Genomic DNA, 25,277 nt, shown 5'->3' on the forward strand with positions numbered 1-25,277 from the left:
AGCAGGGGGTGGAGCCCGAGGAAGAAGGCGACCGCGACGAGGAAGAGGACGCGGCTCGGGCCATGGAGCGTGCTGAGGCGAGGGCAGCCGGCAGCTCTCCGGGTGCGCTGGGGCCTGAGGAGCCCGGCGGCCTCCCTTGGTGTAAATGAGCAGCGCGGGGCGGGAGGACTCCCGGGGCAGTGGCGGCGGCCGTTGGGGTGCGACCGTCCCGCCCGGCTCGGGTCCTTTCGTCTTCCCGGCTCCGCTGAGAGAGCTGCCCTTCGCTGCCCGGTGTTTTGAGGCCAAGATCCCGAGAGGGATTTTTTTGACCAGTAGGAGTAGGGTGGGCGCGTCAGTTGGTTAATCGAGGTTGCATTTGTAATCCCTCAAACAGCCCAGTGAAAGCGGAAGAGTCCCCGGCCGCCTAAAGGTTGCAGAAGCGGGGGAACTTGTCGCCCGTTTGGCAAAGGTTGGGGCCCGGGCTCAGCCCAGACGGGAAGGGACGGCTCCGCTCGGAACCGGGGACGAGGCACGTCTGCAGTGGCCGCCTCTCCGGTGACCCACTTCCAACCTCTGGACCCTACTTTGCAGCGCGCCAACCCCCGGGCCTGGGGCCAAGGCTCTCCTTCCCTGCCTCCTAGACCCCCGCCCCCTTTTTTAAAAACTTAAATTTTGTAATAATTTTAGATTTACAGAGAGATGCACAGATAGCTTTTCGTAACTTTAATATCTTACATCACCATGATACATTTGTCAAAACTAAGAAAGTAACATTGGCATACTATTAATGAAAAGACAAGCTTTATTCAGATTTTACCAGTTTTTTTCCACTTAATTTTTTTCTGTCCGGGCTCCAAACCAGAAAACCACATTGCATTTAACCTGCCTTTTTTTTTTTTTGCGGTACGCGGGCCTCTCACTGCTGTGGCCTCTCCCGTTGCGGAGCACAGGCTCCGGACGCGCAGGCTCAGCGGCCATGGCTCACGGGCCTAGCCACTCCGCGGCATGTGGGATCTTCCCGGACTGGGACACGAACCCGTGTCCCCTGCGTCGGCAGGCGGACTCTCAACCACTGCGCCACCAGGGGAGCCCCCTGCCTTGTTTTTAACTGGTGTTAAGAGCTGGAATCTCCTCTGTCTTATCCCTCTGCCCCTTGCCTCAAGACGTGAACCACTTTTTAAAATCCAGGAAATATTTACTCTGTCTTTCAATGTAGCAAGTATTTATTGGTAGTCTATTATATGCCAGGCTCTGTTTTAAGTATTGGGCATTCAGCATTGAACCAGCTAATCTTGATCTCATATGGGAGCTAAATGTAGTCCATTGGGACCCATAGGTTCCGTCTTGTGCTGCTTTGTATTTCAGATTATTTTTTTAATTTAAGGACATGCCACTTAGAATACCTTTTAAGTTGGTTGAAAGATCAGTGTTTAAACTTTTCTGCCCCTTGCAACTTACTCTAAATGTTCCCATAAACTTCCAAGTCCTAAGATTACCTCTTGCAATCTTCCATTATTATTTTTTTTTTTTTTTTGCGGTATGCTGGCCTCTCACTGTTGTGGCCTCCCCCGTTGCGGAGCACAGGCTCCGGACGCGCAGGCTCCGGACGCGCAGGCTCAGCGGCCATGGCTCACGGGCCCAGCCGCTCCGCGGCATATGGGATCCTCCCAGACCGGGGCACGAACCCGTATCCCCTGCATCGGCAGGCGGACTCTCAACCACTTGCGCCACCAGGGAGGCCCAATCTTCCATTATTGATAAAAGTTTTTCCTTAAATTTATTACTATCCTGAGAAAAATATAGTATACAAAGAAATAGTAAGTAAACAGGACTGAAGACTCTACTGTGGGTGGAGTTTCTCTCATGTCTGTAATTTTTAGATGCTTTGACACGTGATAAATCCAGGAAAAAAACTTTAAAAATCACTCTGCATTCTTCTTTCTCAGTTGCCATGTTTTAAGGGGCTGGCAGTTGCTCAGAGGAGATAAACAGCCTGAATGTATTTTTATATTTCTTTGCATATTGTGCCGCAGTCCATGATCAAGTGGTGCCAGCAGGAAGTTCTTCATCTAGAGTCATAGTACACGTGGATCTGGATTGCTTTTACGCACAAGTAGAAATGATCTCAAATCCAGAACTAAAGGGCAAACCTTTAGGTAATTCTGGAGTTTGATACTATTTTCTTTGTGTAATAGGATTCGTTATTTATTATGTTTATTATATTATGATTTATTAACCATATTAATAAATGTTGGAAGCAGTTCTATGATGCTTTATAGACAGTAATCTTTGCTTCACTACAGGTGTAAACTTTATAATCGTTTAATAAATGGTGAACGTGACACAAGTAGTATAGTTAACCAAACGGATGAACAGAGTCCATGATAAACTTTTAGTCTTTTTCTCAATGTTTGGAATTTTACAACCGTCTTATCTCAAGAACAATCTCTTATTAATTTTAATGGAAGTTGTCATCTGTTCTCCCACTTTGAAATTAACTCTTGAATTGTGTAATATTTGACAAAATAGTTGGATTTTGAACAGAACCCAAAATGTTAAGGCATACAGTACAAGCTTTCCATAAAATAATAAGTATCTTTTAAAATAAAAGGCAAAGAGAAATTTTACATTGGGGATTTACTTACTATTATGTTGGCTTTTTAAAAAAAACTTTCTTTTTTTTATTATATCTTAAATTGGGAAAGTAATTTAAATTTCTAAAAATTTCTTTTATGCATGTAGTAAGGATTTATCTTTTAGTAAAAGCATAAAGAGCAATTTTGGTTCACCTGCTGCTTCCCTCTGGTGTCTATTTTGGTTTTGATAAGTCCCCAGTTCAGCTCAGCCTAGTTGATTTACTAAGGAACAGAGGGATGACTGATGACTAGTTTTTGGTATGCCAAGGTCAGTCTAGGATCTTTAAAATTAAGGCTGTCAAGGAGTTAGGATTAGGGGACCTCAATTTTCTTCTGAAGGCATTTCTAACTAGTAGCATGGTAACAAGATGTTCTGTAAGTAATGATTAGTAAAAAGGTATTGTGTAATTAAGATGCAGGAATGAATGATTACCAGGAAGTGAGGGATATAATGCTGAAAGTTTCTAGGAGAAAGCAGCATAGTCTTCCGTTTATACTCAGCAGATATATGACTACTTAACTTGGGCTGGTGACATAATGGTGAGTCCATTAATCCTGCATTAAAAGACTGCTTTTTTAGTTAAGGAAGTTACTAATCTGATTTTTTACATAGTTCACTGGTGAATCGTAAATTATTACTTTTGACTCAGTGCTTCTATTTTTGAGCATAATCTGATATATCAAAAATGTATGAAATAATGTTTCTTTGCCTTGTTTATAGTATCAACATTTTAGAAACAAAATGTCTTACATTAGGGGAATGGACATAACCTTTTTTTCCCATCTACATATTTGTGTTTTACATATTTTAGATGAACGTTACTTTAATAATGGTAAACAAGTAGTCAACTTGTGTAAAGAGAAAAGCAAATAATTTTAGCAATTTTAAGCTACCGGAAAACTAAAATTTTTAAAGTCTGTAGATGATCATAACTTAATCATTTTGATAAGGAGGGGGCTCATAATGCCACCTCACTGTCTATAATCTTTTCTGAAGATTACTATGAAGAACAGTTCAATAATTAGAACACTGATTGGGGGAGATCCCTAGTAATTGCTGTAGGTTGGCACTTGTAACAGAACATTGCTTTATATTCATTGGAAAGTTACTCAGGAGACAAGTTAGGTTTTCTAGCAGCAACCGGTAGTTAATTGTACTCAGTTATTTTCATCTGCTTTATTTTTTGGTAAAACATGGCCTAGAGTTATATATAAAGTTATAGAGTTAATTCAATGTAACTTAATTTGGTTTTGTATTGTTTGAAAAAAATCCTCGAAGGATTTTATTTGTATCTTTTTGCAGAAGACTTCATAGAATTGCTTGTTTGTGGTAATTTTTGTTAAATTGTACTTCATAGAGCTTTGATGAATGGAGGCTGTATTTTTTAACTGAGAGCTTTTTATTCTTATCAAAACAGATGATATTACAACTTACAATTATAATATGGAATAAGTAAATTATATTTTAATTTTTAATCCTGCTCATAAAATATTTATTTTTCTCATAAAATATTTATTTCTTATAGGGGTTCAGCAGAAATGTTTGGTGGTTACCTGCAACTATGAAGCTAGGAAACTTGGAGTTAAGAAACTTATGAATGTCAGAGATGCAAAAGAAAAGTGTCCACAGCTAGTATTAGTTAATGGAGAAGATTTGACTCGTTACAGAGAGATGTCATATAAGGTTACAGGTACGTTACAGGTACAGATTATGGGCAATACACTTTCAGCATTAATTTTTATATAGGATGCCTGTTAACTACATGAATCTTTTAATAAATGTAAAATGCATAAGTCAGTTTCCTTTTATTTGGGGGCTTTCCCATTTAAAACAAATTTATATGAGAATGACTTAATATATTATGAGTAATGGTGACAAAAATGTATAGTTGGAAGGAATTTGAACTCTGTCACACTGATGTTTACATAAATATGAGAAAATGTAAAATAATTTTTAAGTGAGAAAATGGGAGAAGATAAACCAAAAAGAACCAGATACTTTAAATTATAAGTTTAAATGCCAAGTTTAAATAAACTATGAAGAAATATGCTGTACTCTAATGCACTAATGGTAGTTGAGAGAGGCTTCTGTAATGTTTGATTAACATAATTAAAAACCAATTTGTTAGGAAGTATTAGCAAAGATAAGGAGTATATTTTTTCTTAGATTTTATGTATATATTAAATATTTCAGTGTAGATAAACTCCCCCTTACTAAGGTTTGGGTTTGAATCTTAGTGTTTTAATAAATTACAGGAAAAATGAAACCATGTGTTGTACTGGCATATGGCAAATATATACAGTTTTAAAATGTATAAGGATCAGCTTTTTATTTATCTTGTTTGTTATTGTTTTAGTAAATTCCTTTTTTTTTTTTTTTTTTTTTTTTTTTTGCGGTACGCGGGCCTCTCACTGTTGTGGCCTCTCCCGTTGCGGAGCACAGGCTCTGGACGTGCAGGCTCAGCAGCCATGGCTCACGGGCTCAGCCGCTCCACGGCATGTGGGATCTTCCCAGACTGGGGCACGAACCTGTGTCCCCTGCATCGGCAGGTGGACTCTCAACCACTGCGCCGCCAGGGAAGCCCTGCTATTGTTTTTGTTTACTTGTTCTTTGGTTATTTGTAGCAGTTTTCAGATGAAAGCATTAAATATAATATCCAAGAGCTCTTAGGAATTAACAAGAAAAAGAAACTTAAGAAAAATGGACAAAGGATATGAATAGGCAATTAACAAAAAGAACAAATTCAACAATGTGGAAAAAGAATGCTCAAATTCATTAGTACCAAAAATAAGAATGTGAGAAAAAGTAGAAACAAAGTATTACAGCCTTTTCAAGAAAGCAATCTAGAAACATGTTTTGAAATTAAAGATACCTATTATATTCTTTAACCCAATAATACCACTGCTGGGGATTTATCTAATAGAACTAAAATAATGTATATGTACAAAAATGTTTCTTGTAGCATGGTTCATAATTGCTAAAACTATAGAATGAAAACAATTGCTCACCAGGATGAGAATGGCTAAATAACCTAAGACTTCTCTATGATAGAATATTATATGGCCATTAAAAAGAATGCATTGGTGCTGTACTGTTTGACTCATAGAGATTGCCTTGTTGAGTGAGTAAAAGGCAAGATGCAAAAACCAGTATCAGGTTTTTCCATATGTGTAAAACAATGACCCAAACCCCTTCCGCCACATACGTGTATGTCTGTGTGTGAATAGACAATGTGCACAATTATGTGTGTGTATCTGAATATTCAGAAGTTAATTTTTACTGTACATAGAAGAGATGATATAATACAGACAGTGTGCATCTTGCCTTTGTTCTTGGTGATCTTTCATCTCATTCATATAGCTCTTCCTCATTCTTTTTAGTGCCTGCACAGTATTCTGTTGTATTTTGTCCCAAACTTATTTAACCATTCCTTTACTGATATGAAGACAGTATGTCCCACTTTATGCCCATTGTCCCTACGTAATTATTAATAGCACCTCCTTTTATTCAAAAGATATCTTGTAAATTATGTGGTTTCCCTGGTAGTGAGGGATTATCTCTCTGTTACCAACTTTTTGCTCTTACAAATATATGCTTCAGTAGACATTTTCATACAGGAATTTTCACATACTTTCATGAAGATATCCTTAAAGTAAGTTCCTAAAGTTTAATTGCTAGATCAAAGATAATTTGTATTAGAAATACTGCTATATGTTGCACTTGAGGTTGTCCCAACATATTGCTAGTATGTATGACAGTATTAGATATTCATAAAGATTTTGCCTATAGGTAGAAAAAATAGTAAATCATTGTTTTGATTTGCATTTCTCTATAAGTAAGTGTGAGCATTTTTTCATGTATTTTTGGTCATTTATATATGTTTTCTGTGAATGGCCGTTTCACTTGGGCCCGTTTTTATTTAGATTGCTCCTCTCTTTTCTGATTGGTTTGTGTCATTGTTTGGGGAAGTTAAGGAAATTAGCCCTTTGATGGCCATGTGTTATAAATATATTTCCAATTTGTGTTTCATCTTTTTTACTTTTCCAATTTGTGTTTTGTCTGACATTATGGTGTCAGACTTATCAGTCTTTCTCTTATGATTTCTGTGCCACTGCAACTCTTCACAGTGAAAATATCTACTGGAAATTCAATGAGTAAATCTCAGTTTTTATGCTGAGTCTTAACTTATAAAGTAGTATCTTGAAAGAATTAAAAATGCACTAATATAATAACAATAAATATTCTAAGTATGATTTATGCATCGATAAAATGTTATTTTGTTAATTTTTTTCATGGTATTTTCTGAGTTGAAATAGGAACATAGCCTAACAGTCCTATACTGAATTTATTTCAGACCAATTTATGATGTATAACCTTATTGTTTACTTCATATTTTTATTCTACAGTATTACATTTTTGTCTAGATAGTTTTTTCTCTAATTATAACTCCTCTCTTTGGCCTTGTGTAATCATATGTTTAATAAATGCCTCTTGTTTATGGAGTTGACAAGTTGACAGCAAAAAAGAGGTTAACTTCAGGAATGGATAAGTGATTTATTCCTATGACCTAGTAATAGAACCAATATAATCAATCAATATTCAGCGATCCACCAGCTTTGTGCATGATTTTGTACTTAACTTGCTTTTCTCCTTACCACTTAACTTGTTCTTTGTTTTTTATATAGTATTGTTTTGATAAACTTTTATTTTCTACCTGTTACTGCTGGACATCAGGTATCTACTTTTGGGGAAGAAAAGCAGAAATTGATGAGGGAAATTTAAAAGAATCCTTTTATATGGTCAGACACCTTGTCAGTTTTTCCTCAGAGTAGATATATAGTTTTCTCTAGGTAGGTTGAAAGTGATTTTTGGTGGTCACCAGATCACACTGTTGTCTTTATTAATTGTTTTCTCCTGCTGTTATCAGTGTTGGCATCAATAAAACGGAGCTTTCATATTATAGGACTTTAAGAACCTATGCATTTTTATATAATAAGAGGCTAATAATTTGTTTTCTGCCATCCAGCTGGTATTATAGGTGATTTAGAGAGAAGTGAAAATTCTTCTTAATGATTTCAAATTATTAGTTTTAATCCTAAAAATGAGAATTGGTAAGTCTTTTTGAACTTATTTCAAATCTTGGTTCAGCTCGATTTAGTAAACATTTGAGTTACGGACTAGGCATTCTGTTAGAGGCTGGGCATTCAAATACATGTAAGTCATGGTCCATCTCTGCCCTTAGGAATGTGCTAGAGGGTGACTAATCAAAAAGTATTGCATTGTAGTATATTTTGAAAATTAAGTAACTTTTCTCTTTGGATTAGTATTAACTGGAAATTTAAAATTTTATTTTGTTTTGCCTTTTTAAAATTCTTATGAAAAACATAGCTAGAATATATTATTACTTGTTTTTATTTTTCTAAGCAGACTATAATTTATTCTTTGACCTACTGCTTCAAGATCATAATTAACTATAAGCATTGATGTTTAATGTAGTACAGATAGAGAAATTATAGGTATAGGAGATTGAGAAATTTATTGCTATGAGTATCTGCCCAGGAAATGTTACTTTTGGACTTATTTTGTTGGAAAATACTGCCTTTACTCAGAATGTGGTACAGAAAAAAAAAATCCCAGTTAACTGAGGACTTTATTAAAGATATTATGGGACTGTGAATATATGTAAAACCTTTAACAACATACTTTGTTATTTTTTAAGTATAAAAGAGGTAAATCTATTCTAGTTACAACTTCAGTTACATCTGTGCTCCAATGTTATTTTAATTTAGAGTTGTTGGAAGAATTTAGTCCAGTTGTTGAGAGACTCGGATTTGATGAAAATTTTGTGGATCTAACAGAAATGGTTGAGAAGAGACTAGAGCAGCTTCAAAGTGATGAACCCTCAGCACTGACTGTGTCGGGTCATGTATACGGTAATCAGTGTAAGTGGGTTCTTATTCATTCTATTTAGTAACTAAAAGTATCTACATTTCTTAATGTTCAGTCAGTTCAGAGAGTCGATTATGTCTTTCTGAAAGTATTCTGGCTTTTGTTGGATATATTAGCCATATTTCAGCAGTCTAAGATGATTAGAATCAGGTATTGCTATTCCATATTAAATAGGCAGAAAATTGTATTTTGATGACATTTAGCTCAGTGCTTTGCGCACTTTTCATTTCTCTGACACAGTCCTGTATTACGGTTTTTATTTTATTTTTTGGCTGCATTGCATCTTTGTTGCTGTGTGCAGGCTTTCTCTAGTTGTGAGTGGGGCTACTCTTTGTTGCGGTGCACGGACTTCTCATTGCGGTGGCTTCTCTTGTTGCGGAGCACGGGCTCTAGGTGCATAGGCTTCAGTAGTTGTGGCACGCGGGCTCAGTAGTTGTGGCTTGCGGGCTCTAGAGTGCAGGCTCAGTAGTTGTGGTGCACGGGCTTAGTTGCTCTGTGGTCTGTGGGATCTTCCTGGACTGGGGATCGAACCCATGTTCCCTGCATTGGCAGGCGCATTCTTAACCACTGCGCCACTAGGGAAGTCCCTGTGTTATCGTTTTTAAAGAGGATGACTCTTTAGGTCATCCTTAAGTTACAGGAGTTGGCTTTTTAGAGTAATTTTTGATTTTCTTAAAACCATTTTTAAGCAAAATTTTAGGTAGACTAAATTTGCCTTTGCTGCCTCTTTGCTTGTTCACTTCTATTCTCCAAAGGCATCAAGACCCTCCCAAGATAGCCCTTGTGGAAGCTTGTCCAGGCCTACCTGCCATCTTTTGCAAGCTCATCTTTAATCAGTTCAAATAATCTTTGCCAACTCTTAGCAAGAAAACAGAATGGTTCCTCTCCTTCGCGTATTAAAGTATGAATGACTGATGGTATTTCCAGGGGTATTTGCATTTGAAGATAAGCTGCAATCAACTCTACTGAATATCTAATTAGGCTTTCAAACATCTTGTGACTGCTGGTGACTTCCAAATCATACCACGTAGAAGGCAAGCTACGCTGCTTTTCGCTAAGACTTGTCCTGACATACTTGCTCATAGGTCTCAGCCAGCATGTGCTTTCTCTTATTCCCCTTTTTTGAGTGCTGGTGGACCAATCTTCAGGCATTATCCACCTCCCTGATATTAAAGAAGAAAAGAAGTAGAGCTACCATTCTGTCTTAGAAGAAGATATGAAGCTTTCATGTGTCTTTTGTACCTGTGCTCTTTTGTCACTTACGAGGTCTGGGTAGCAAGAAGGTTCCAAATGTGTTTCTGTATAATTTTTAAAGCAAACTTAGATTCTATTTGTTAGAACATATTACAGAGAGCTAGGTCTTATATCCTAAAATATCTAATTCTTCCTGAATTCTTCTTTCTCCTCCACATAAGATTGTGTTAAAAAAATTTTTTAAACCTACAGAAAAGTTGACAGAATGGTACAATGAGAACAGTCAGTATGCCCTTCCTTGTAGATACTCCTGTTGTTATCATTTTGCCACATTTGCTTTATCTTGCTGTTTATTGACTGGTTGATAGATTGTGAGCCACTATTACAGACATCATAACACTTGAAATGTAAATACTTCTGAGGATAAAGACTGTCTCATATAACTCTAGTGTCATTTTCACACCTAAGGAAATTTGTTTCTATATAATTTCCCTATACTTTTAATAAAAGGTCTCTTAAACTATATACAAATCGAAAATTGTTTTTAATAGCACATACCACTAGTGTGTAAAGTTTAGATTCAGATCTTTAAAGCTGTAATGTTAGCTTTATCATTAATGTAACACTTTTACTTTTATGCTTACTTCCAGATAAACATGAGTAAAAGTTCTACTAACGTCTGTCGGAATTTTTTATGAGATCAATTTTCGTAATCTGTTAATCATTCAGCATTCCCAGTATGCATTTGCTATCACAGGCCTTGGAATTCACTTGTGGTAGTTACTTTACAGAATTCCTGTGAAGGACAAGAGAGATTAGTTAAGTGTGTAGCAGTATGGTGGTAGGGAAGGGGGGTTGGATATAGATTAAGCCCTTTATCTTTTTAAAACTCATTTGTTAAAAAGAAAATTAAAATTTGTGATGGTGACTTTTAACAACATTGGCTGTTTTTATAGCTATAAACCTGCATGACATCTTGCACATCAGACTACTTATTGGATCTCAGATTGCAGCTGAGATGCGGGAAGCCATGTATAACCAGTTGGGTCTCACAGGCTGTGCCGGAGTGGCTTCTAATAAATTATTGGCAAAATTAGTGTCTGGCATCTTTAAACCAAATCAGCAAACACTCTTACTACCTGAAAGTTCTCAAGATCTCATTCATAGTTTGAACCACATAAAGGAAATGCCTGGTAAGACAAGTATATTTGAAAAATATATATTGGTTTTATTGTATTTCTTTAAGTTTAAAAATTACAGCTACGTGTAATTAATTCTTAGAGCCTGTGTACTTGGCTCTTGGTGAAAACCAAAAAAACCTGACGTTTTCTGGAGGGAATCTATATTAGGAATCTATATATATGAAAGTATTTTCCTAGTTTTACCTACTTTTGTATAGTTTGAATATGATCATGAAAGTTATAACCTGGAAGCGTATGGTCCTTTATCACAGCATTAATTTTTTTCCTGTGATAAAGTATGACTGAGTTTTAGTGTAAGAACTTTGTCATAGGAGTTTCGCTAATGAGAAGATTTGTTTGTTTGCTTTCTGGATCGAAGTTGTATTTGGGATGGTTACTACCTCCAGATGTAAATGTGTGGTATTGTGTATAGAAATCAGTCAAGTTAGCTAATAATTAGCAAATGATAATGAATTTTAATTGCTCTAGTGACAGTCTTTCTTTACATGAATAATAACTATGATTCTTCAATACTTCCACATTGTTATGTAACAGGTGGTAAAATTTTCATTTTATCAATATCAAGACAGCATTTATTGGTTGTCTCCTTATTCATTATATTATACAACGGTTGTTAGGTTTTCAAGGTGGTTCATAACTCAGAGGCCTTGAGCAGAACAACAACCTAATTTTTAATAAAGTTTGATCTTAGCAAAATACCAATTATGGTATCAAAAGACGTGGTTGATATCTTTATAATATTTTAATTGGCTAATTTTAAAGAGAAAAACTATTGTAACACCGTATGCATCTCTTTTTGCTTAGGTATTGGCTATAAAACTACTAAACGTCTGGAAGCACTGGGTATCAGTAGTGTGCGTGATCTTCAAACCTTTTCATCCAAAATATTAGAAAGGGAATTAGGAATTTCAGTTGCTCAGCGTATCCAGAAGCTCAGTTTTGGAGAGGATAACTCTCCTGTGACACCCTCAGGACCTCCTCAGGTATGTGGTGATGATGTTCATTTTTTTTTTTTTTCTTTTTTTCTTTTTTGCGGAATGTGGGCCTCTCACTGTTGTGGCCTCTCCCGTTGCGGAGCACAGGCTCCGGATGCGCAGGCCCAGCGGCCATGGCTCACGGGCCCAGCTGCTCCGCGGCATATGGGATCCTCCCAGACCGGGGCACGAACCCATATCCCCTGCATCGGCAGGCGGACTCTCAACCACTTGCGCCACCAGGGAGGCCCGTTCATTTTAATTGAATACTGGTTGTCACATTATTTGAGGTAAAGATTTCTAGTTTTACTACTGTGTTCTTACTATTCTAATTTGCTTTTTAGGTTAGTACATGATCCCTTTCCTATGAGAAGGCTATTTATTATAGTAGATTAATAAATATTCTTAAATTGAATCTAAGAATTAGTATTTAAGTCTCAAGTTAGCCACTGTGATTGAACACTACTTAATTTTAATAGCCTATATTGTATACAGGAGGCAAAATATTTTAATTTTTAAAAATCTTGTTTTCAGAGTAGTCTAATGGTTTAGGAAATGGAGAAAGGTATAATCACCCAGATAACATTGATTAATTTTTTTCCTGAGGGATAATAATATATACATTATCTCATTTAATCTTCACAGTGAATCTTCCAGGTAGGTAGTACTATAGTTTGTTCATACCTTTTCCCCCCTCCCTTACTCCCTCTTCCTCCCATTATTTTTTTAAGATGAAGATACTGTACTTTAGAAAGGTTAAATAACTTGCCCAAGGTTAAACTCAGATTCAAGTCCTAGGAGATTAAGAGCCTCACTGTAATCGTACAAGAAAGCATGGCATTGGTACTAGAGCTTTGTAATTTTCTTGACTTCCAGTGCACTTTCTAGTGGAGTACAATAACTTGCAGATAAAAAGATTTAATATAAAAGTGAACTAAATGGCTCAAACTAAGTACATGAGGTAAGTTAGTAAAGAATGTGTTGAACATTTATTTGACATATACACTGATAATTGGATATGTTTATTTGGGTTTTTATTAATCCTTATTTGTGCTTCTTTGGTAGTCCTTTAGTGAGGAAGATTCATTCAAAAAATGTTCATCAGAAGTTGAAGCTAAAAATAAGATTGAAGAACTACTTGCTAGTCTTTTGAACAGGTGATTTTTCCATTTTGCCATATCATCTTATAGATTCTGTGTATAGTACATGGAAAGAATACTTGATGTTCTATCTTGGAACTTACCGATTAACTGGAGACTAAACATGCAAAGACAGATCATTATAAAGTAACAGATGTTTTTAACTCAATTTAATTCATCTACTTCCATTGGTCTTAATTTTAGTAACATTGTGGTTTACTGTGGATCTTAAGCTGCTGATCATTAACCTAAGGGAGTTGTATGGGTATCTCTAGAATCACGGCACCTATAAACTTTGTGATGATTGAGGATAGGAAACTGATGGAGAAAGCAGAAGAACCCTTTTATCTCCTGTGCCTCAGACCATGTGAAAGAAAATGGAATCAGATGAAGGAATAGCTTAATGCGATTATGTGTGAGCAGTGAGAGTGATTGTGGGTATGTGCAGGGTTACTGGCCTATAAATACATAAAGAGTGTCAATTGGGATTATGAGTATACAAATAGCATTGCATAAACTGAACAAGACATTGAGTTTTCTGATGCTCCTTTGCCATCATATATCTATTTCTCAGTACTCCATTTCTTTTCCTCCCATTTCTTTGATTTCTCAAAGTGAGGTGTCAGGGGTCTAACAGTTCTGGGTAGGTGTGCTTCTGTAATGATGCTAGGATGGCTAATGTGACTAGAGAAGATGGTTTTTGGATGACTGTAACTCTCAGAAAACTGATAGAGTGAAATTTCCTTCAACTTTTCAGTCATGCAACATGCATTGCAATCCCATGTCTTGAGCATGGCTGCGCAGCTCATCATTTACTGCATGCAACTGTCTGGCTATATGACCCAGCTTCAGTGATATGACTCAGGCTGAGCCTGTGACTATGCTAGTGAAACTGGGTTATCTGCTTTGTTTCAGCTAAATATAAGACTACTGTGAAATGCCTGGTCACTGGAAAAAGTTGTGCACATAGAGAAACCACAAGAAGTATACATTTTATAGGTTCTCTTATTTGAAGCATCAACCCAGAAATGAATCTAGATGCTCTAAACCTGTGAAATAACTATTAACCATTTCTCCTTATCTCTGCTTGGCATTCCCTTTTCTACATAATGGCCCCTTATATCAGTGACTGAGTTGTATAATGCCATCTAAGTAACTGGCAAAAAAAAAAATTGTGCATGTGTGTGAATGTTCTCAAGCATATAATGATTAATACTATAGATATGTAAGAGGTATAAAATCATACATCTAGGCACTGGTCCATTAATCCAGTCTCTAGGCACTGGTCTTAAGATTGCTTAGAGTATAACCTTTTTCTAGTATGTCTTAATTAGTTATAGGAACCAAATTACACTCTTTGAGTTGCATATTAACTTAATAGAACTGGAAGATATTTAAACTAGTAACATGTTTACAGGAACCATTTAAGATATTATCTTAATAAAGCAGCGGTCAAGAAGTTTTGTGATAAAGCAATAAGAAAAAAATTGTTTACTACAAAAATCTAAATTTTCTAATTCAAAATCAGTTTGAGTATATTTAATAATACTTGTATTTTATGTTTGTGACACATATAGAAAGGAAAATGTTATTCTTTGATGACATTTGTTTTCTCTAGTAATTAGATTTTCTACTTTATAAGTGGATTTTCCATGTCATTAAAAGTTTTGTTTTCAACACTAAAACCAAGATTATTTGGATGGAACACTTTTTAAGATGCATGGACAAGTACTTACCTTCCTAAATATAGTGTATAATTAATCTTTCACATTATTTCTCTAAAGCCATATAATGGTGATATTACTGACTCCCTTGGATCTATTTGAGGAGTGCTTTTTTTTTTTTTTTTGCGGTATGCGGGCCTCTCACTGTTGTGGCCTCCCCCGTTGCGGAGCACAGGCTCCGGACGCGCAGGCTCCGGACGCGCAGGCTCATCGGCCATGGCTCACGGGCCCAGCCGCTCCGCGGCATATGGGATCCTCCCAGACCGGGGCACGAACCCGTATCCCCTGCATCGGCAGGCGGACTCTCAACCACTTGCGCCACCAGGGAGGCCCGTGAGGAGTGCTTTTTGACAGAAATAATCTCATTAAATTTTTTTTTCTTTTTGTAATCTTATTTTTTTTACATGTGTAAAAAATTGTCACTTTTTGTATATTTGCTTCTGTCAGTAAATGATTCTCTGTTTCTTAAATTTCCTGCTGATTTTAATATGTTGCTTTTAGTTACGTTTTGGATTTAGATTGTAAAATGTCTTATTATTATATCTTATCTCTGTTCTTTTTCTGATAGCAATCAATTCTGCATGAGGCCTGAGAGCCTTATTTAAGTTTCAGATCTTTATTATGTAGACTTTGTGAAGTTTGCTTGGACTATTCAGGGACCTTTATTGCCTACTGCCTAATTATCAACTGTATTTAAAATTGTTACAGTTACTAAATCTGGCACCTTTAGGTAAATGAGGTATATTGGACCATTAAAAAAACTTTAGATAATACCTTTTCTAATTCCTTGTTTCCTCTTTCTCTTGATTTTTAGAGTCTGCCAAGATGGAAGGAAGCCACATACAGTAAGATTAATAATCCGTCGGTATTCATCTGAGAAGCACTATAGCCGTGAGAGTCGTCAGTGCCCAATTCCATCCCACATAATTCAGAAGTTAGGGACAGGTAATGGACTAATTTTCTGATAATTTAATTGGCAGGTCGAACTCTTAAAAAAACAAACTTTGAGTTAGAAATATGATCCAAAGATGGGTAGTCTTCACAGGGAGTTTTGGGTATCCAGTTGTTTTCCATGTGGGTATCCAGTTGTTCCACAGAATTTGTTGAAAAGAATGTTCTCTCCTCTTTGAATAGCCATAGCACCATTGTCAAAAACTAATTGACTGTAAATGTAAGGGTTTATTTTTGACCTTCTTATTCCATTGATCTATATGTTTATCCTTATACCAGTTCTATCCTGCCTTGATACTTTGTTGTAAGTTTTGAAATTAGGTAGTGTAAGTTCTCTAGCTTTGTTCTTTTATGAATAAGAATTTGATTTCTTTATTTGTTATAAGTTTATTCTGATTTTCTATTCATTTTGAGTCAGTTTTGGTCATTTGTATCTTCTAGGAATGTATGCATTTCATCCAAGTTGTCTAATTTGTTGTCATGAAGTTGTTAATATTCCCTTATAATCCTAATTTTTGTAGGGTCTATAGTGATGTCCTCTCTTTCATTCTTGATTTTGGTAGTTTGTGTATTCTTTTTTTTTTTTTCCCTTGGTCATTCTAGCAAAGGTTTATCAGTTTGTTAATCTTTTCCAAGATTCAACTTTTGGTGTCATTGATTTCTCAATTGTCTTTCTACTTTCTATTTCATTTATTTCTGCTCTGATCTTTGTTATTTCCTTCTTTCTGCTTGCTTTAGGTTTAATTTGCCTTTCCACTCCTGGTTTCTTAAGATGGAAGCTTACATTATTTATTTTATACTTACCTTCTTTTCTAATAATTCAAGTTTAAAGTTATACATTTCCTTCTAAGCAGTGCTTTAGCTGCATTCCATAAATTTTGTTGTGTTTCTTTTTCATCAACGCTAAAGTAGTTTCTAATATCCATTGTGATTTCCTCCTTGACCCTTAAACTTATTTAGAAATTTGCTGTTTAATTTCCAAATATTTGATTATTTTTCAAATTTCTTTTTGTTGCTGATTTTCATTTTGATTTTAGTTGATCAGAGAACATACTTAAAGTAACTTCAATCCTTTTACATATATTGTGCCTTATTTTGTTGCCTAGCATATGGTCTACCCTGGAGAATGTTCCATTTGCAATTGAAAAGAAGAGTTGAGCAACACCATTCTACTTAACTAAAATTTATGGACTACTTCTCCAAAATAGCATTTTTGAATGATAGTTTGTCTGGATATATAACCCTTTACTGGCTTCTTTCTATACTTTGAATACAGTATTCCATTGCCTTCTGCTTTTCATTATTTTTGATGAGGAGGCAGCTGTTAATAGCTTAATCAGGAGAGATTCCTGTTAATAGTTCCAATCAAGAGAGAATAACCACACAGAAATCTGAACAGGGAAAGTTTCAAAGAATTACTAAATTATGATAGGGGAGTGACTATAAAGATATAAAGCTACTCTAAGAGGTACCTGAGGGCTAAGGAAAAGTATCCAAGGAAGGGCAAACTTGGAAAAGAGAGTCCTCTTACCCCTCAAGGAGAAGGTGTGGTTGCAGAACACTAAATGGTAGAGAAATCCTTTGAGTTACCTGGCCCAGAGCTGGTCCATAGTTATTGGGCAAAGAGAATACCACCCTCTGATCTACAGATGAGCTGAGGCTGATTGGTGGGTGCACAGGAGGTGTTGGGACGTTGGGAGTTTGCTCACCGGCAGGGCAGCGCACGAGCTGGGGTATGCAGGTGTCCATGTTGGGAGGGCTTCTGTTAACAATCCTCCAGGATGTGGGCAAGCTGAGACTGGTAGGTGTTTATGCTGAAGGAATCTTCATTCTTCTGCTAGTGCAAAGGTGGAGGGTATGGTGTCTGCATAGGAAGAGCTGGAGGAAACAACTTTCTGTGGCATATGCAAGTCAAGCCTATTAGGTGGGTATGCAGGAATAGTCAGGGTGCTGTTTATGGCACAGGCCTGGTATGTGCAGTGTTTGAGTTGCTAGTGCCATGGTAACATGGTCACTAGGCTTGGACTGGGGCTGGAGGTTGCTGAGGGACTGAGCGTTCCACAAACATGTGGTATGGCACAGCACTATTGGATATTTCCACACATATGTACTGCACACAGACCATGTTATGGGAGCAAGAAAAGGTAAATGACAGTACCTCGGAACCAGGAGGAGAAACACCCTTTCTCCTTTAATGGTCCTCCAGTTCTCCCTACTGACAAAACTTAACAGTTGAGTTCAATGTAAAAAAAATTTTAGAGTCCAACGCATTATCACACAGCAGTTACTGAAGGGTGATTTGTAGCTGAGAGGCAATAAATTGTTACCAGGCACAGTTGTATTGTTGTTCTCCTTTATGTGATGAGTTATTTACCTCTTTGTCTTTTTCAGCAGTTTGACTATGGTATATATCTAAGTGGTTTTGTGTGTGTGTGTGTGTGTGTGTGTGTGTGTTTATCCTAGTTGGGATTTATTGAGATTCTTAATTCTGTAGACTAAATTTTTAAATGAAATATGGCGAGTTTGGGGCTCTTATTTCTTCAAATATTCTCTCTTCTTTTTCTTTCCTTTCCTTCTGGGACTCTCATTGCACATAAGATGGTATGCTTGATAATAATGTCCTATAGGTGTGTGCAATTCTATTCATTTTCCTTCAGACTTTTTTTCTTCTTTATCAGGTTAGATAATTTCTTTTGAGCTGTATTCAAGTTCTCTGATTCATCTGTCACCTCAAAACTGTTGTTACACATCTAGTGATTTTGTTGTTGTTGTTTTGGTTACTATACTCTATAACTCTAGAATTACCATTTGTTTTGTTTTGTTTGATTCTGTTTCTTTATTAAGACTCCCTCTTTTCTGGTAGTGGTTATTATATCTTACTTTAATTCCTTAAAATGATCTTCTTTCTTTGAAAATATCTATAAGAGCAACTTTGAAGTCTTTGCTAAATTGAACTTAAAGTCAGTTTCTATTGACTGCTTTTTCTGCCTAAGTATGAATCACATTCCTGTTTTTTTTTTTGGTATGTATTATAATGTTTTGTTGAAAATTGGACTAGATAACGTACTCTAGAAACTCTGGATTTGGATTTTTTTTCCCTGTGGGCTTTTTTTTCCTTTTCTTTCTTTGTAACCCGTCTGGACTTAAGCTACCTCCCCTGTGATGTGTTGCCCCTGATCTCTCTGCTTAACTTTTTTCCTTTCTTTTTAATTTAAATTTAAATTTTTAATTTTGTCTACTTAGGAGATTACCCTGTGTCTGCATAGTTTGGTGGTTAGACAATAATTGGTCAAAGGTTTGCTCAAATACTACAGCCTGGAAGGCTTTCATTTTCTGTCAGCAGACAAGTGCTTGGGTTGGAGAGCACTTTCAAAATTTAGGCCTTTTTCAAATATGCCTTGGCCTTTATTTTCGGCTCGTCCTTCTTGCATCTCCCCTGGTATGCTTGCTGCCATTCTGGTGAGAGACGTGTGGAAAGCTTGGCTCCTCTCTGTGTGTGCAGCTCTCAGTCAGCTGGGGTTGTGAGGAGAGCTTATCTAGTCCCTCTGCGGTTCTCTCATTTTCAGATCTCCTGGTTAAGTTTATGGCTGGTCCACTGATCTTTCACTCATCCCAACCACAGTTGCAACCTCAGGCTCAAGAGCTATGTGATTTCCTTTGTTTCCTACCAAGTTTGTTCATTTTTCTGGCAACACTGCTGGGTGTGGGCTTTTGCCCTCTACCTCAAATCAGGTCAGTCCTTTCTGGCAGCAAAGCTTCCGGCTTTCACAGCCAGCCTCATCCTGGTAAAACTACTATACAAACTGCACTGTGTAAATGGGGATACAAGCAACTCCAACCAATAAGGCTGCTGTCCCCACTTCATTACCTAAGTTCCAGCAGCTTTTCATAAATCAGTGCTTCTCACTTCATTTGCCTTTGGTTCATTCCAGAATCTCAGAATGATTATTTTTGACCATTTTGTTCAGTTTTATTTTAATTTTATGGGGAGATTTTCTGACCTCATCATTCTCCCATAACTAAAAGTTCCATATTTCAAATCTTCTGAAAACTTTAACTCATTTGGCAGTTGGTGTTAATGTTGAGATGTCCCAGTTCAGTAAATAATGTCAAGATGTCCCAATGATATCTATTTAGGATTTTAACTTCTTAATCTAAGCAATATAAATTAGATTAAGCTCTTAATATCAATTATGATATAATGTGTTTAGATATTGTCTTCTTAAACATTTTATTTAGGAAATTATGAAGTGATGACCCCAATGGTTGATGTACTTATGAAACTTTTTCGAAATATGGTGAATGTGAAGATGCCATTTCATCTTACCCTTTTAAGTGTGTGCTTCTGCAACCTTAAAGCCCTAAATACTGCTAAGAAAGGGACTATTGATTATTATTTAACACCATCATTATCAACAACTTCACGCTCTGGCAAGCACAGTTTTGTAAGTACACTGTTACTAGATTTGTATGGTTAAATTTAGAGATATAAATTTGTGTTTAACTGATATAATTTAGAGATTCTTTTGGGTGATATTTTAATGACTTACTTATAATAGTGCCTTTCATATTATGGTTTCTAGCCTTAAGTATATTGTACTGTGATCTAAGAATAAAACATAAACATCGCTGGATAAAAGAGAAAACCTAGATAGAAGTTCTCTGTTTTGGAACTGTTAAAACATTTATAACAGTATATAGGAATATGATGATTAGCTCATATGAAAATATTTTCAAATACTGGAAATCTAATCTTGTCAATTTATACATAAGCTACCAGTGACAGCCCCCCCAGATGTCTTTGTTCAAATATTTAAATTTTCTATGTTTTGAAATTACATAAAATTCTGGTAGCAATATTGATAGAATATGACTCCTCATTTTACAATTGTAGAAATTAAGAGTGTGGCAATAGAGAGGCAGAGGCTAGTCATATTTTCACATGACTAAAAGAAAATGCAAACTTTTGTTTACCAAATGCTTTAAAATATAATCATCTTTTACTAAATTGTTTATGCCTACAGTTAACTCTTAATTTTATTTTATTTTTTTATCTATAGATTTTATTTATTATTTATTTTTGGCTGCATTGGGTCTTCGTTGTTCCATGCGGGCTTTCTCTAGTTGTAGCGAGCGGGGGCCGCTCTTCGTTGCGGTGCGCAGGCTTCTCATTGCAGTGGCTCCTCTTGTTGCAGAGCATGGGCTCTAGGTGCGTGGGCTTCAGTAGTTGTGGCACATGGGCTCAGTAGTTGTGGCTCATGGGCTTAGTTGCTCCGCTGCAGTGGGATCTTCCTGGACCAGGGATCGAACTCATGTCCCCTGCATTGGCAGGCAGATTCTTAACCACTGCGCCAGCAGGGAAGTCCAACTCTTAATTTTAAATGTTTTTATTATTTTCTTTATTTTTATTGTTTAATCAGTCATTATAATTTTAGTAATATTTTCATTTACATTTAAGCTTATAATGAGAACAGAATAGTGTTATGGAAATACGGAATTAGTGCCCTCTTCAAATTACTTTTTTTCAGTGACCCTTTTTATTCTGTTTATTAACTGACATTTAAAAAGATGTTTACTTTTTACTTTTTAATCAGTCTGTAGAATGAGAATTAAAGGTCTTTCATTCACAGTAGTATTAGAGAGTAAACATAAGTGAAAGTACCTTGTACATGTCTGGCACACAGTTTGTGCTCAATAAAAACAGTGACCCAAATCTCTTCTCCTTTTACTTTTTGGAAGTTACTAATGTGTTGATGTTTCCTGAATTGTATTTGACTATCTGTACATTTTTATGGTGCTTGAAAGCAGAGGGAAAATTAGGCAAATTAAAATGGAAGGTGTTTTAAAATTTTTATTTCATGTAAATATTGAATAGTGTTACATCTTAATAATGATACTGGGTTTTTACCATAGAAGTATTTTTTTTTTCTGTTAAATGTTACACTTCAAAATAGGGAATTTTAGAAAACCAGCCCTTGATGCTATCTGGGCATATACATATATTTTAGATAACCTTGGTGAATCATTTTATTTTTATAGGCCACCAGTCTTTTTATTCACAGAATTGGAAGTTTGAATACATGATTGTTAAGGTCCTTTTCAGGTTTCCAGTATATAACTACCTTCTAGCTCAGTGCTTTCTAGGAAGGAAGCCGTCTTCCTGGAATAGTGAGTAAAGATCCACAGAGTTGTGCGACTAATTGTGGTGGATTGATCATTTCTAGTTGTTTGGAACTGGCCAAAAGGATTGAAGTTATGGAGTAGGACAGAAACATGTTGGTCGGATAATAGCTACAATCACACTTCAGCAGCATGAATGTTTAAAAGATACCAGTTATCTAAATTTTTCTGTTATCCTTGTATTCTAGAAAATGAAAGACACTCATATGGAGGAGTTTTCTAAAGACAAGGAAACAAATTGGGATTTTCTACCAACTGGAAGAATTGAAAGAACTGGGGAGTCTCCACCAGATACTACAGGTTTTTCTAAAGAAAAAGACAGTAATGAATTTCCACTCTCCTCACTTCCTGAGGGTATTGACCAAGAGGTCTTTAAGCAGCTTCCAGTAGATATTCAAGAAGAAATCCTTTCTGGAAAATCTAGAGAAAAAGTTCAAGGGAAAGGAAGTTTGAGCTGTCCATTACATGCTTCTAGAGGAGTATTATCTTTCTTTTCTACAAAACAAATGCAAGCTGGTTCCTTAAATCCTAGGGATCATTTATCCAATACCAAACAGATATCCTCTGTATCTCCCTGTGAACCAGGAACATCAGGCTTAAATAGCAGTAGTTCCTCTTATGTGTCTAACCAAAAGGATTATTCACATTATATAGACAGTAACTTAAAAGATGAACTAATGAGTCAAGGACCTAAAGAGTCTCAAGGATTCCACTTTTCAAAAACAGACCCTGCTGTATCTGTTTTCCATTCATTTCCAAATGTGCAGAGTGAGCAACTTTTCTCCAAAAACTGCACTACAGACAGCCATAAACAACCGATGGCAACAGTCTTTATTCATGAAGGACTTACAGAAAATAGAGAGCAAGATTCTACCAAAGAGAAAATTACTTTTCCTTCTGACGTTGATCCTGAAGTTTTCTATGAACTACCAGAAGAGGTACAAAAAGAACTGTTGGCTGATTGGAAGAGAACAGGATCAGATTTCCACACTGAACATAAATAAGCATGCTCAGAAAAAAGGGAAAGACGGTTGTTCTCAGATTAACAGTTTATTAAGCTCTTCTAAATTAAACACTAATACTTTCAATAATGTAGAAACACAATATAAAATGTTCCAAATAAAGCAAATATAGTTATGGGAAGTAAATTCTGGCACAAAGCATAAAAATATTCATAACAGAAATAATGTAAAATATTACCTTCCTCTTATTTCTAAAGCTATTTTATATTGCTTTTCAATAAAAAGAATATTATGGTCAGCATTAGTACATTTTCCATTCATTGTGGAAACATTGGGAGGAAGATATCTATGACTGTACATAAAAAATAGAGTGGCCAAATCATTGGTATGCTGTACCAAAGAGCAGGTTTTTTCTGTGAACTATGGAGTTGCTCAAGAAGTTCATCTCATTAGGAAATAGCTATAAGAAATTCTATTGCCAGCTAACCTGCTAAAAATGTATGTCTTTGACTGAAGTACTATGTACCATTCGATAAGTTGATTTAAAAAAAATACCAAAGCGGTGTATATTCAATTAATGATTCTTAGTATACCTAGAACCTACCACAATGCCTGGCATACAGAGGGTGCTCAGTTAAGTATTGAACGAATGAGTTGTGTGGCAGAGGCCCAGCGGGGAAATGGGCTGGGGAGTGTATTTGTTGTAAAGAACTAGAAGGAACTCTCCATACAAGTTGATTAAGGGAAGGATGACACTAGAAATTCAAAGTGATAGGTCTTTAAGAATGTCAGATAATGGAAGAAGTCCATTTCCTCTGGCCAGTCTGTAGGGTCTAAAAACAATGGATTAGGTGTGTTTTAATCTTCTCTACAATTTTGTAGATGAAGATTTGGAGATGAGATTAAGGATATCATACCCACAACAAATATACACAGTGACTAAAGTGATGGGTATCCTATTTCTCCCATTGTTGTTGCGTTCCCCTTTTGCCTTCCAGATTAAGAATCAGCTATAAGCTTGTGGACATTTTATAATTTGCAAGACATAGAGGATGTTTCTAGAAGACACCAAAGTGTGGGTCAGCACTGGATTGGAGTAGGTCTGTTCTCAAGTTTATATCCTTTCCAGATATAAGAAAGAAAGGATGATAAAGTGTACAAACATGAATAAAAGTTTAAAAATAGTTTCTTCCTGGTGAGGACTTTTAATTAGTTTTAGATTTCTTGACATCTGAAAATTCCCTAACTATCAAGGATTTTTAACAGGGAGTTGGGGTTATCAAAAACAATAACCTGGAGCAAGAATATCAGAAATTATTTACCATGCAAATATTTAGTGCTTAGGATCAAAGACTATAGAATTTTCTACATGCAGTATTCTGGTAAGGTAGTTAAAATTCATATGAAGGAGTATATTACTTTTTTAGATAATACATTTTTACAAAGTTTCTAATAATCCTTGTAATTGTTTCAGCCAGAAATCATTGGACAACTGGAAAGTTAGAAAAAAAAAAGGTTAAGAAAAGTAAAGTAAACAGTTTGGGACAGTTTAAAAAGAGAAAATAAAGTAGTAAAAAGTACACTTTCTTAAGTGAGAATGCAAGGGGTATATCCCCGCTCTGCTATTTATTTATTCTGTGGCCTTAAGTTGGTATTTCAACATCTTTGTGCCTCAGCGTCTGACTTTTTAGATTATCTTTTATCTCTATCTACTTTTAATAAAATAATCTCTTTTTTCTTTGGTGTTCTACAGGTTTACTGTAATGTTTGGAGATGTGAATTTCTTTTTATTTATTCTTGGTGTATGCTGGCTTTCTGATTCTTTCAATTCATTTTAGTTCTGTTAAATTTTTAGCCACTCTTCAAATATTGCTCCTCTATTCTTCTAGGACTCTGACTGCACAAATGATGGACTTTCTTACTCTATCATGTCCTTTAATCTTTCATATTTTTCATCATCTTGTTTATCTGTGCTGCATTTTGGTTAATTTCATCAGCTCTGTGTCTTATTTAGTAATTCATTTTTCAGCAATGTCTGATCGATTTAAAAACACTAATGATGGTTTTAATGTCAATAATTATATTCTTCATTTTATTCTTTTTCTAATCTTCCTGTTTATTCATTATAGTCTCTTGGAAGTTCATTTCTAATTTTAAAATTTTCATAAATATTTCATATTCTATTTCTGATCATTTCGGTATTTTAAGTCTTGTAAGTCTAATTTTTTGTGTGTACCATTGTGTACTAAATACTGTTGTGTACTACTTTGGCTTGTTTTCTTTAGTGTGTGGCTAAGCTAAATCTTGGGGAAAACAAAGGACCTAAATTGTGTATGCTTTCCTTCAGATGTGATTTTGCATTTGCTTCCAGTGAGGCCGTTCCAAA

At 35.9% G+C, this 25,277-nt stretch overlaps 1 protein-coding gene across 5 annotated transcripts; it reads left to right on the forward strand.

Moving 5' to 3' along the window:
* Positions 1-2: 2 nt before the first annotated feature.
* Positions 3-23,293, forward strand: POLI (DNA polymerase iota). 5 transcript variants are annotated; one of them, XM_060119351.1, is made up of 10 exons: positions 3-102; positions 2,013-2,135; positions 4,142-4,306; positions 8,406-8,558; positions 10,716-10,952; positions 11,766-11,944; positions 13,001-13,092; positions 15,613-15,743; positions 19,989-20,194; positions 22,118-23,293. In XM_060119351.1, the coding sequence occupies exons 1-10, from the start codon at positions 63-65 to the stop codon at positions 22,931-22,933; spliced, it is 2,142 nt and encodes a 713-aa protein (XP_059975334.1). In that variant the 5' UTR covers positions 3-62; the 3' UTR covers positions 22,934-23,293. The 5 variants fall into 5 exon arrangements, with proteins under 5 accessions (XP_059975334.1, XP_059975333.1, XP_059975335.1 ...); XM_060119350.1 differs by having other exon boundaries at positions 10-141; XM_060119348.1 differs by lacking the exon at positions 3-102 and adding an exon at positions 132-197.
* Positions 23,294-25,277: the final 1,984 nt, after the last annotated feature.

This window comes from Mesoplodon densirostris, chromosome 15, assembly GCF_025265405.1.
Source record: "Mesoplodon densirostris isolate mMesDen1 chromosome 15, mMesDen1 primary haplotype, whole genome shotgun sequence".
Taxonomy (NCBI): Eukaryota; Metazoa; Chordata; class Mammalia; order Artiodactyla; family Ziphiidae; genus Mesoplodon; species Mesoplodon densirostris.